This window comes from Protobothrops mucrosquamatus, unplaced genomic scaffold (assembly GCF_001527695.2).
Source record: "Protobothrops mucrosquamatus isolate PMUCROS unplaced genomic scaffold, P.Mucros_1.0 scaffold1573, whole genome shotgun sequence".
In the NCBI taxonomy this organism is placed as follows: domain Eukaryota; kingdom Metazoa; phylum Chordata; class Lepidosauria; order Squamata; family Viperidae; genus Protobothrops; species Protobothrops mucrosquamatus.
Window position 1 is genome coordinate 524793 of NW_015387737.1, and position 13926 is coordinate 538718.

The window sequence follows — 13926 nt, forward strand, 5'->3', positions numbered from 1 at the left end:
ACTAATATGTGGCCTTTATGTGCACCTTTTTGTTATCTAAGCATTAAGTAATGAAATCCCCTCCCCAAAGTAAAAGTATAAATAGAGTTGTGGTAGTTACCCAAAGGCTGCTATTTTGTGATAAATCTTGAGGCTTTATAAGTAACTGCAGATGTTCATAAAAGTCTGTGAATGCCAGAGCTCCAAGTATCAGAAATACTACACTGTGATCCATAAACATGTGCTGATAATTTTGTTAGTTTTTACGATGCCATAACTTAATTATTTCTACCAGGATAAAAGTTTGCTTTTTACATTTTTTAATTATAATTAACTTATAGTTATATTGTGAGCTTCCCTTTCTAGTAATAGATGGAAGAGTACTGTATTACAGGCCCAAAATAAGAAAATAAAAAGAGAAAAAAAATAGATTTTACCTCTACCTGAAAATTGCAGTAATTCTGTGAGAGAGGTCCTTATTCCTTTCAGTCCAGCAGACCAGGATACTCTAAACCTTTATTTTTGCATAATGTTACTATATGGTTTAAAACAGGGGTCCCCAACCCCCGGTCCGTGGACCAGTACCAGGCCGCGGCATGCCAGCATCCGGTCCACACAAACAAGCAAAGCCCCATCCGCAAGATGCAGCCAACACACAAAACCACACCCCCTCTGGTCAGCGGAAAAAACTCTCTCCATGGAACCGTTCCCTGGTACTCAAAAAGTTGGGGACCTCTGATTTAAAGTATTTATGTATGTATGTATGTATGTATGTATGTATGTATGTATGTATGTATGTATGTATGTATGTATGTATGTATGTATGTATATTTAATGCTTACTTACAAGGATTATCTTACAGGGGATACACTTACATTTATACTTATTGTCCTGCCCCATCTGCCACCCTGATTTAGGAGACGGGTTTGTAATTACAGTCATTGTAGCTATATTTTGGTACTTTTCATCAAAGTGAAGTTCTGTTAACTAACAGAGGGATTATTTTCACTAAATTTCCATTCTTGTGCAACTTTCAGTGTCAGCTTCCCCACCTCTGGGATAAATTTTCAGGAAAAAAGGAATGGTAAATCAACAAAACTGCCTACAGGAAAGGTCTACTATAATCTAAGGAAGGTTTATGCCTGTGATAAAGAAACAAAATATAGCTCTTAAATCATTGCCAATGCAGGGTTCCACTGATAAAGAGTGAACAATCTTTGCAATAAAAAGCTAGAGCTACATGAGTACAGAAATCTCAGTGGATGATAGATTCTATATCTCTTTGGATATATAAAATCTTCCTCATGTGGAATCAGGGAAATTTCTCAAAAACATTTTTGTATGAAGGGGGAAAAAATCATAAATGAATGTATCCCGTCCACTAATTTCTATCTTGGCTAGCCCAGTGAGATATATAATTCTGAGAATGGAAATTAGTGACATCTACTGTCCAAATAGGAAAATTGGCTAAAAGATATTATGGTGTTAAAATCTTTTAGTGGTTTGAAGCAATCCTAATAGTTTTTGGAAAGACGAATTATAGTTCAAATTGTCCATGGGTTTCTTTCTACTTGCCTACTGCTTACTTAAGGCTGAAGCTTCCTGAGTACTCCTCTGTAGTTCAAAGCTTTGTAGCTGGTGATGAGACTCGGCCTCTTTATATCATCCAAACCTGTAGAATTCATTTGTATAATATTTCTCTGATTCCTACATATGATCAATGATGATTTGAGACTGAATGAAGGCAGTAAGTCCCAGCACTTACTGTCACAAAATTGTTTGTCAATTTCCTTTCACCTAAAAAAAAAAAAAAAATCAAAGTTGATGCACTGTTTCCCAGGAATCAAATTGTCTGACAATGTGTGTTTGTGTGTGTGTGAGAGAGAGACAGACAGGAGTCCATTGTTTTCACCTGTGTTGGCTTTCTGCTTAAGAGTATATGCATGTTTAAAGCCTGTTTTGCTCAATAATGTGTCATTATTGATTAAAGTGAGTTCAGTAGCCTATTATACTCTTTAGTTCAGATTACAGAAGTCATCGCAACCACCTAATTCTTTTCTATGTGCTCATTTTTTAAAAAATTCAGTACAATGATAACTCTTGCAATTAAAAAATCCATAACAGAGAATGCTAACTAACGCAACCTAAGTACTAACAACAATTCCCTTTATTTTACCTAAGTAGTAAATTCAGGAGCTTTTAAATTCAACTATTTGTTTGTTTGAAACCTGCCCAAAAGTTTTAGGACTTTTATGGAGAAGTGGTATTTATGCAGAACTATTGAAAATTCTAAAGGGTTCACAAATGTTTAAGCACCACTGTATGCATTCAAGAAAACTCAAGTAATAAATACCAGTATTTGGTATGCCGTTGTTGCTGAGGCAGAGGCGGCGGCAAACCATGTCAATATTCAAGACTCTGGCTTTAAAATATGTATTAATGTTAACAGTATAATTGAGCTTAATAATACCCACCCCTTCTTAGCAAGATGTGTCCACCCAGTGTTTGAGGATTTACTGGTCTGTGTTTTAGAGTAGAAAATGCATTTTTAATACTTATCAAGTATTAGTAATGAAAATAAACAATTTAATTTTAGCTAGAGCTAAGAATGGCTAAGTCCTAGAACTTGCAAGAACTCAGCTACAGAACATATGAAGTGAGACTATAGAAATGCATGCTTTTAACAAACACATTGTGCTTTTATTTTATAACTCAATGAGCACAGTTCATTCCAACACATTTTGAATTAGACAAGTATACACATGTGGGATTTTGAGGCAGGTTTGAGCCTCTTTATTTGAAATCAGTAGAATATTATAAGTCCCTCCTTTTGTAATTCAAATCAGTGAAAAGTTGTATAACAGAACCTCCAATAGGTGATTTATGAACTATCAGTGAGTGGGCCCTGGTAAGTTGCCAAGTTTTTGGAATGAAAAACTCAATATACTAGATTTCCTGGGAAGTCAAATTTATGAAACAGACATGAAATCTGATGGTAAATTGCCTCCTCCCCTTTGCTCTGGAGGCAAGGCTTAAAATTCTGGGAGGGGTTAGCCCCTCCCTCAATTCTAGAATGATGCTACAAAGACAAAAGACTTAGCAAATTAAAAATATGTGAGAAACTAGGTTAAGTTTGTCCTAGTTATATATGAAGCCCTGAAATGTTTCCCCATCTTGATGCTGCCTGATTTGGCTGGATGCTATAAAATTGATCTTCATGGTTAGTACAATATACCATTTTCCTACTGCAGAATCTTAATAGTAATAATAGTAAAGTTGGAAGGGACCTTGAAGGTCATCTAGTCCAACCCCCTGCTCAGGCAGGAAACCCTATACCATTTCAGACAAATGGCTGTCCAGTCTCTTCTTAAAAACTTCCAGTGTTGGAGCATTCACCGCTTCTGGAGGCAGGTTGTTCCACTGGTTAATTGTTCTCACTGTCAGGAAGTTTCTCCTTAGTTNAATAGCTTGACTCCCTCTTCTTTATGGCAACCCCTGAGATATTGGAACACTGCTAATCTTGTTAATCTTATGTGTCAAAATATATAAAGATTTTTACAGTGTATCTGCTGTCTGTTCCAACTAAGTTTTTATTAATGCTCTTAGTAGTTTGGCTTAAAGTCATTCCAAATACATGAAAAACAGTATACTCTACTGATGTTCATTTATTATAGAAACTGGGCCTTAATTATTGGCTTTTCTGTCTGTCTTTCCAGCTGCATTTACCATGATCGGCACATCCACCCATTTATCTGATCAGTGTTCCCAATTTGCCATCCCATCATTTTGTCACTTTGTGTTTCCACTGTGTGATGAGCGTTCCCGGATACCTAAGCCTAGAGAGCTGTGTCGTGATGAGTGCGAAGTTCTAGAAAATGATCTTTGTCGGCAGGAGTACAACATTGCTAGATCCAATCCCCTCATTCTGATGCAGCTCCAGCCACCTAAATGTGAGGACTTGCCACTGCCTGATTCTTTGGAGGCTGCCAACTGTATAAAAATTGGAATTCCTGTGGAACGGCTCAACAGATGTAAGTTATTGTTACATTTCCCTTTTTGCTTTTCTCTTCTATTTGTTTAATGCAGAGGTGGGGAACTAGGGCCCCTTTATAACTTATGGACTTCAACTCCCAGTATTCCTGGCTCAGGAATTCTGGGAGTTGAAGTCCACAAATCATAAAAGGGCCACCCCTGGGTTAATGCAAAATTAGCATGGATTTTTCCTCCGAGTGCCATTTCTGAATGTATGTAGTTGCCTGTTTCCAGAACTTAACATCTTTCAATGTTTTGCCTTTTGACTGCTTGGAATTAACTTGGGAGGAAGAATGCAGTGATGAGAAAGAGGAATAGCCCAGGTGAAATCTTTTCCCCAGCTTCTCATCTATACAGTGTAAAGGAATATTGCCAGAAAAATGCAAAAGCTGCCTCAAGCACCTGACCAGTTGCCAGACCTCCCTGAAAGCAAGGAATGCCCTTCTTCAAGCTTTAAGTTGTGCTTGCTTCAGAATAGAACCCTCCAAACACAGTGCGGTGAGGGTATAATCTCTCACTGTTGCTAAGCAGTCGAGAGGTTAAGACTGCAGTGAAATAAATTTGGTGGAGAAAGAGGAGATAACCTTTTGCAACTAGATATAATATACAAATAAAAATGGTGTTTGGTAGTAATTCATTTGCAAGAGAAAGATCTGAGAGGAAAAAAAGCAGGAGGGAGGGAAGAAATGGAAGAAGCTAAATGGGGCGGGAGGGGGGAAGATAGTGGAATACTTTGAGCAGGTCAAGCAGTTGAGACAGAGTAATGTTGACATGGGTGTTCTGGTTAATTTCTGGACTCTTCCTTAGGCATAAAGCTTATCGGAAACTCATACTTCCTGGCTAGGTTACTCTAGCTTGTTTCTGCAGGCTTGATTGTTTTCTTTATTTTCTACTTTTAGAAAAAGCAGCTGATCTTATCCCAAATCAAAAAGGAATACTGTAGAGCAGAAGCTTTATTGTAGAGTTACACATTGTATGTAGCAAAGGAACAAATCTACGCAGAGAGAAAGAATGGGAACATTTCTTATTCTTCATATGTCTCTTGTAAAATCCACTGTTTTGCAGATCACCAGTGTTACAATGGCTCTGGTGCTGATTATAGAGGATCTGTCAGTGTCACAAAGTCGGGCCATAATTGTCAGTATTGGGATTCCCAGCATCCTCATTCCCATGACTTAACAAGTAGAGAGTTTCCTGAGCTTGGAGGTGGGCATGCTTATTGCCGCAATCCTGGAAGCCAGATGGAAGGACCTTGGTGTTTTACTCAGAACAAAAACGTACGCATGGAGCTGTGTGAAGTACCTGCATGTAGTATGTATTACTATTTTTTTTACCATTTCTAGAATAACATTATTCAAGCATGACTTATTCTTACTTTGTGTGATGTGCAAAAAAAATGCTTTTTGTTGCTGTTTTTATAAATGAAATTAATCCAAAAATTAGTTTGCTATCAAATGTATAATGTATGTATTCATTGACACTGATGCTAAGAGATCTAAGGACATGCAACCAGTTGATCTGGCAACATCAGTTGCTCTTTTTATTTAAGGGAGATAGAGACCAAAGACGTGGAAAAATCAGGCAAATTTGCCATGTGGGGCAGCGATTTTGTCTAATTCCTTCCCCAAAAATAAAACCCAACCAGAAAATAAGCCCTAGCATGATTTTTACGTGTGCACCTAATATAAGCCCTACCCCCAAAATAAGCCCTAGTTAAGAGCTTGCCCACTCCGTCCCACCGACTGGTTGCTTGCAGCTGCAACCTAGCAGGAGGGTGCATGGCATCGCCATGAGGTGAGACGAGGCAGGTGGTGGAGAGTGGACCTGCCTCATGTGCCCTGCACCCACGCACCTCAGGGCCCCCACAGCCAGGCCACCCACACCCCGCCACTTGCCTCGCCTCGTGGCGGTAGCACTACCAGCAAAAGCCCTGTCCAGCAGGAACCTGGGTGGCCGCCTACCCACTCCATCAAACCATCTGCTTGCCCACGGCCGCAACAGCTTACAGGACTTCCCAGGGCAGATGCTCAGGAGGCAGTGGCAGTACCAGTGGAATGCAGGAGAGGAGGAGATCGACATGGACAGGCGGGCAGCTGAAGGACCGGGCAGCATACGCCTCCCCTGTCTTGTGCGGCTTCAGCCTCTGTCTGGCAGGCAGAGAAAGGCTTCCCAGGGTAGACATTTCAGCTGCCCCTGCTTGACCGCGCTGCTCTCCTCCTCACCTGAAGGGTGTGTTCCACTGGTACTGCCGTATCTACCCTGGGAAGTCCTGTAAGCCATTGTGGCTGCCTCCGTCCACTTGCCAGACACCTTTGGCTCCCCCGTGCTCGCTGCCTCCCATATGTGGAAAACTCCCCTGAAAATAAGTCCTAATGGATCTTTTGGACCAAAAATAAATGTAAGACCCAGTCTTATTTTTGGGGAAACGGGTAATTCTTTTGGAGTGATGTAGCCATTGTTCATCTGTACTATGTCATGGTTCCGATAGATGAGACCAGTAAAAGCAGAACTCCAAGGCAAGAGGTTTCCTTAAAGAACATGTTTATTGGTTACAAAGTATCAGCACAGTTAAAAGTGAAACCAAGTCTGGAGTTCTCTCCCAAGCATTACAATGTTACAAAATTGAACTTCCCAGCACTATGTAATTATCCACGGTTCCCCAATAGAATAATTTGGTGGGCTTTGTAACAGAAGGCTCAGACCGCCAAAAGTCAGGCAGCAATGACCTTGGTTCCCACGGGACAAATTATTGTTTAGTCTAACTTTAAAACCACTCATCCCCCCTCCCAGTATTGTGGCAACCGAAAATGAAGAAAAAATGGCTTCAGCCAAGATTGTTGCAGTGTTGACATACCACCTACATTCCTTTGTTGACAGAAAAAGTTTGGCTGCATTTCTGTCCAATGAATAAAGATGTTTAATCCATGTAGTGCATTCCAATTCAGAGACAAAAGTTAAAAAAAATAACATGATGACTAAACATGGCTATGATGCCTTTAAGATGTGTGAGTGGAAATATGATTAAGTTCAATATACAGTTGTTCATTTTGGAAATACAGGACTTAGGACACATCCATTTTTTTTGCATTTTTTAGTTATATATGGTTTGGATGAGTATATCTTTAGCTGTTGCCCTTCAGCATAAGAGCACTATAGAATTTTATGTTTTTCAATTTCTTCTAGTTTTTATTAAAATGAGTTGCTGGCCCTAAACTGAAAATAGACGGAAATGGTGGAATATGAGGTTACAGACACTTATACTGAAATAACCTCTTACATTGAATATTTGCTGCTTTTAAATTTTTCACCAGGCCCCAAATGGGTGCCTGTGGGTAGGACTAGGGAGAGATTAAATTATGATTTAATGTTATTTCCAAATGCGGTCAGGACCGATTCTTTAAACTGTGACTTTAAAAAGATTCTTTGTGTGATGTGCAAAAAAATGCATTTAGTGGTATTTTTTCATATTTTATTACATAAATATGTGGAATAATAGGAAAGTCCCCTCAGCTGCCATTGGTTTATTTTGATGCTGAATTAAACTATCGGATCTTTGAGAATCATAATAATACTAAAAATGGGAATGAGGTCATGGCTTTGAACAATGCTTCATTAACATTCATTATGAAGTCAAATTTATTGTTTTGAACTTTGCTTTAATTCCGTTTTTCTTTTTATACTCTCCTTTGTGGCTTTTTTGTTCTGTCCTAAAAGAACAGGATATAATATTAAAGTGGATGTGGGTCAAATAAGGTTGTACCACTGTAAATGAACATTTATTTGAGTGCTGGGTTTGCTCTAGCCCAAAATCTATTTAATTTTGTGAGAGTATAACCAAAATCTCCCTAAAATCTTCACCTATTTTCTATTCACTTTCTGCCTCCACCCATTCTTCTCTCTGCCCTTTCTTCTTCACTTTCTGCTTCCTCTTCCATACCCTGGGATCGTGCAGTAGAAGACAATTAGAAATTATTCCCTGACCTCATGCTTGGGAAAAGACACTGTGCAGAGAAAATAAAAGACAAATATCAGAGTTTAAAAAGGCCATTTAGATCATCAAATCCAAATCCCTACTCAGTGTAGGAAGTCCAAGCCATTCACTGAAGGGAATCCCTCCAGTTCTCAAGGCAATTGAGCTTCACTATCAAACTGTTCTTGCCAACAAAATGTTTTTTTAAGGTTTGGTTTTAGCATAAACCTGTTTTCATTCTGCACAACAAGATGATGGAGAACAGATCACAGTTTGTTGCTGTTTTCTTCAAGTACAATGTGCCTTCTGTTTTATAGGAGGATGGTGAAAGGAAGCAGTTATTTTCTTTTCAGTGCAGAAATGAAAAGACGAGTGGAATCAGTTCTCATTGGAGAGCAGAAAAAGAGAACAAGTGTTCCTTCATTTTACATGGAGGAAAGACAGGGAGAGGAGGTTGAACTATATCCTACTGTTGCCTAGTCATATAAGTGGGAAAGACAGTTTGGCTCATAAGGAAGCTTCACTTCTGATTCCTTCTGTCTTTCCAACATTCTGTTTACTTCAACAGGTTGACTGACAAGTCTAATCTAAAAACTGGATCTTAGATTGTGTGTGTGTGTGTGTGTGTGTGTGTGTGTGTGTGTGAGAGAGAGAGAGAGAGAGAGAGAGAGAGAGAGAGAGAGAGAGAGAGAGAGAGAGAGAGAGAGAGAGAGAGATCTTTTTTAGGTTTTTACTCTTATTGTATCCCTTTTGCTTTTTAATGATTGTATCCAATGGTGGGATTCAAATATGTGAACAACCGGTTCTCTGTGTGGATGCCGCTTCTGGAAGTCCGTTCTGGGCCTGGGCAACAAAAAATTAGCTACCGATTCTGCCGAACTGGTGTGAACCGGGTGAATCCCACCACTGATTGTATCCCATACTTTTTACGCTCATCCCCTCCTTATGCTGGTTTATGACTGCAGTAAAGATTTGATTAGATTTGATCTAATACTTTCACAGAGGATCAGTTTTGGATGCTTTTCCATTGTGCAATCTGTGAGCAAAACATGATGTGTGCCTCATAATCTTACAATAAACCACTTGATCCTGAGAAAGGTCTGTGACTTAATGATATGCTTTGGTAACACAGTCCACATACTGTAGATAGTGTTGATATTCATACTAATTACTCAATCCCCTGCATTTTATTTGAGACAAGCTCTTTGTGTCCATTGTGGATTACATTACAAAGATGTGTATAAGTTCGTATTACAGTCACCTCTCAACTAATGACCACAACCAAGCCTAAAATTTCTGTTGTTCAACAAGACATAAGTGAATTTTGCCCCATTTTATGAAGTTTCTTGCCACAGTTGTTAAGTGAATCACTGCAGTTGTTAAGCTGGTAACAGGGTAAACCTGACCACATGACCCTAGGGTACTGCAATTATCATAGATACGTGCCAGTTGCCAAGCATCTGAATTTTGATCAGGTGACCATGGGGATGCTGCAGTGGTCGTAAGTGTGAAAAACTCTCATAAGTCATTTTTTCGGTGCCATTGTAACTTCAGACGGTTACTAAACAAATGGTTGTAAGTCACGGATTACCTGTACATATTGTGTGGGCTATATTCATTGTCTAGCCTTGGAATATAACATTATTTGCCTTGCTTTTGAACTCCGTCTGAAAACATGCAATGCTTTTTCATCTCACAGGCCCACGTGACAGCAGCAAAATGGGAATCCTCTACATCCTGGTTCCGAGCATAGCCATCCCTCTAGTTATTGCCTGCCTTTTCCTCTTGGTCTGCATGTGCAGGAACAAGCAGAAAGCATCTGCCACCACTCCACAGCGTCGTCAGCTGATGGCCTCTCCCAGCCAAGACATGGAAATGCCTCTCATTAATCAGCACAAACAGGTACCTTACCCAAATTTATGCACGCAGACAGATTATTTTACATCATAAAGATAACATTTAATATTAATTATTCTAGAGTCTTCTAGCAATGCCATTTTAATTTGAATTTTTTTGACCCATACCAAACCTCTCAGTAGGTTCTTCAGCATTTATTCATTTCTCAAGTGTTTGATCTGAGAAAAGATGCAGAAAGATGCCAAGGTAGTAAAAGTCCTTGAAACAGATTTTGTGCATTTAAGCGGGTTAATATAAATGTGACCAAAGCATTTAATTTTAACTTAGATTTTTATCACTGATTTGCTGCTAAGGGTTTCTAATATGGTAGACCATCTTATCCCGTTACTCTTTTTACTTTCAGAATAAACTAAAAGAAATCAGCCTTTCTACTGTGAGATTCATGGAGGAACTAGGTGAAGAGAAGTTTGGAAAAGTTTATAAAGGTCACCTGTTTGGTATAGCTCCAGGGGAGCAAACACAAACAGTTGCCATCAAAACACTCAAGGATAAAGCAGATTTAACTCTCCGAGAAGAATTTAAGCATGAAGCAATGATGAGATCAAGATTACAGCATCCCAATATAGTTTGTTTACTGGGAATAGTGACCAAAGAACAGCCCGCCAGTATGATTTTTAGCTACTGTGCTCATAGTGACCTTCATGAGTTCCTTGTTATGAGATCTCCTCACTCTGATGTTGGCAGCACTGATGATGATAAGACAGTGAAATCAACATTGGAGCCAGCTGATTTTTTTCACATTGTAACTCAGATAGCATCAGGAATGGAATATCTCTCAAGCCACCATGTGGTCCACAAAGATTTGGCCACCAGAAATGTGCTCGTGTTTGATAAGCTCAGTGTGAAAATATCTGACTTAGGCCTTTTCAGGGAAGTTTATTCTGCTGATTATTATAAACTAATGGGAAATAATCCTCTTCCTATTCGATGGATGTCCCCTGAAGCAATCATGTATGGTAAATTTTCAGTTGATTCAGACATCTGGTCTTATGGAGTAGTGCTGTGGGAGATCTTCAGCTATGGCTTGCAGCCTTACTGTGGCTATTCCAACCAAGATGTCATTGAGATGATTAGAAATAGGCAGGTTTTGCCATGTCCAGATGACTGTCCTGCATGGATGTACTCACTGATGTTAGAATGTTGGAATGAATTTCCCAACAGAAGGCCAAGATTCAAAGATATCCACAACAGATTGAGAACATGGGGAAACCTATCAAATTACAACAGTTCTGCACAAACCTCTGGTGCAAGCAACACTACACAAACCAGTTCCCTCAGTACAAGTCCTGTTAGTAATGTCAGCAATGCCAGGTATGTTGGGCCAAAGCAGAAAACTCAAGCTTTCTCTCAGCCACAGTTCATACCAATGAAAGGACAAATAAGACCAATGGTGCCACCTCAACTTTACATTCCTGTCAATGGTTACCAACCAATGCCAGCTTATGGAGCATATTTGCCAAATTTTTATCCTGTCCAAATCCCAATGCAGATGGCCCCTCAACAAATAGCTCCTCAGATGATGCCAAAACCAGCCTCTCATCATAGTGGGAGTGGTTCCACTAGTACAGGATATGTAACAACTGCCCCCTCCAATGCTTCCATGGCTGACCGGGCTGCTCTTCTAACTGAAGGAGTAGAAGACGTACATAATGTGTCAGAAGACATTGCTCAGAATCTGGTCCAGGAAGAGGAGGAAGAAGAGGGCTCTGTGCCCGAAACAGAATTATTGGGTGATAATGACACTCTTCAGATGGATGAGACTGAATTTCAATCAGAACCCTAAAAATGTTGCCTTATCACAGCAATGATAGTGGACCCCTGTTTAGTTTGCTGAAGACTGTGGTTCTTCTGATTTATACAATCAGTGTTTTACTTCAGACTCCTATCTACAACTGCTAACCCCAAATCTACATAAATGCAGCAGTATTGAATACACCATTTTAATGGATTATTTGTCCAGAAAAATTTGCAAACGTGATGTAGAATAGTTACTAAAATCTAGGGTTGATTACAGCTCTTGCAGGGAGGCTGCTTTTATAATATACTGTTGCTGTGCAACATATAGTACAAATGCATTGCACATCATGTATATCTTGAACTGTGATTGTATTTTTAATGAATTCTGGTTAAATTGGTAACCAAACAATATAGGTGACATGGAATTGTTCTGCATGTGAAAAGATGGCCAAAATGTGTCTTTTAAAACATTTTAAACATTTTAAAATATTTATCTTACTGATGCAATAAACTTTCAATGGAATTATTCATAAATAGATAAGGTACAGGTAAAAGCAGAATGACAGAAACTTTTCTCAGTGACCAATCCTTTCATAAAGAAATCTGATGATTATTTTTATAATTAAATGGAAGTTTGACCTGATTTAGCAGGAAGTATATTTTGCTACCCAAAAAAATGACAGGTATAAGCTATGTTGGGAGTTGAGAGCTTCCCAGGTTTGATTATAAGATGGGCGGCTATATGAATGTTTTAAATAAACAAATAAAAATAAAATGTTCTAACTTAAGCCAACCCTTTTTGCCTGTTCAAAGTAAAATTTAGTAAGGAATAAATTACCACATTTTGTTGATCTCCCTGGTCACCACAGCTTTCACTTAATTTTCCTTTAAGACGGTGCTAGAGATCAGAGTGATCAGTCAATAAATGTCAATTTATTTTATTTTAGGTACTAGGCATATGCACATACATTCTTCATTTTTAAAAAATAGTGATTGTAGATTCTTAACCAAAATAAGTGACTTTGTACAGAACATATTTTTTTGTGATTAATGCCTTATTATAAGATGAATCATGTACAGATTTTTAAATGTAATTTATGTTTTCATTTATGTTTCATTTATGATTTTTTGCTAATTGCAATATTTGGGTATTTTAAATGCTTATATAATTATGATTAATAGTATTTTATTGGGATTGGAATTTTGTACATTTTGGTATGCTGATAAAATTGGTCCATACATTTCACAGAAATTTCTGTAACATGAGTACTCCCTCAATCATATCATATTGTAGCCAAATATAAATTAATGTATTATTAGGCTATACGTTCAGTACATGATCTAACCAAGCAATTCATCAGTGGTGATTAATATTAATGTGTGGGGGAAAAGAGAAAAAAGTAAAAATGGAAACTCATGTTTTCTTTTGTTACATTTTACTTGTTAAACTGTATTTTTCCTAAGAACATTTGGATTCCCTTGAGGTGTATCATAGTAATCTGAAGCTGATAGTAGCAACAGAAGTTGTTTTATTGGTTTGTAGTTTCTCTTGAATTGGCCTATGCACTGACAGTTAAACAATGAAAATCTCTCTTGCTTTTTAATATAAGTGTGAGTTGGAGACTATTAATAAATCATTTAAATAAATTGAAATTTACTTTTTAAATTGTGTTGATACTTGATATTATAAAATCAGGTGAACTTAGGAATTCAGTTCTTTTTTTAAAACTTGCTTAAAGGAATTTGAAACCAAGGACAAATAAAATCACTGTTTTTTCACCTGTTCATATAAATAATCCTATAATGCAAAAATGCTGAGAGTGCGCCCTCATAATTTTTACATACTGTGTAGCTTTATGGTCTGGTCTCAATTTTTATATCTCTAAAATTCCATATCATAATATTACTATCAATCCACAACAATGACAGGGAAGAAGATAATCAGTGGAACAAAGATGGTATAAATAAATCTTTGCTTCCTGCTGGTGAAATGTATTGTCTCAAAGTAATCTTGATTTTTGTTTTTTAACAGAAAATTACGATCTGGTGCTTGCCTCTATATTGCATTATCATCATAGGTCATTTGTATTTTTTTTATTCTTGACTGAATGTCTATCGAATAAATAGTGTTCATTTTCTAAATGAATGGGAATAGTATCCATGTTTAAAATATTGTTCATCTTGCCATAAATATATTTTATTTTCTCTCTCCATGGAAAAATTTGCCCGGATCAGAACATATATTCTAGCAGGTTGGCAATAGGAAACAGAAAAATAAAAACAGCATTATG

The 13926-nt window shown here is 38.0% G+C and overlaps 1 protein-coding gene across 1 annotated transcript in view; it reads left to right on the top strand.

The window, feature by feature from the left end:
* Positions 1–13270, top strand: part of ROR2 (receptor tyrosine kinase like orphan receptor 2) — a 68026-nt gene extending 54756 nt beyond the window's left edge. Inside the window, exons 7-10 of the mRNA XM_015822449.1 lie at positions 3696–4010; positions 5077–5322; positions 9681–9883; positions 10242–13270. Coding sequence (XP_015677935.1) covers positions 3696–4010; positions 5077–5322; positions 9681–9883; positions 10242–11681 — 2204 coding nt within the window. The 3' untranslated portion in view covers positions 11682–13270. The remainder of the gene's footprint in view (positions 1–3695; positions 4011–5076; positions 5323–9680; positions 9884–10241) is intronic.
* Positions 13271–13926: the final 656 nt, after the last annotated feature.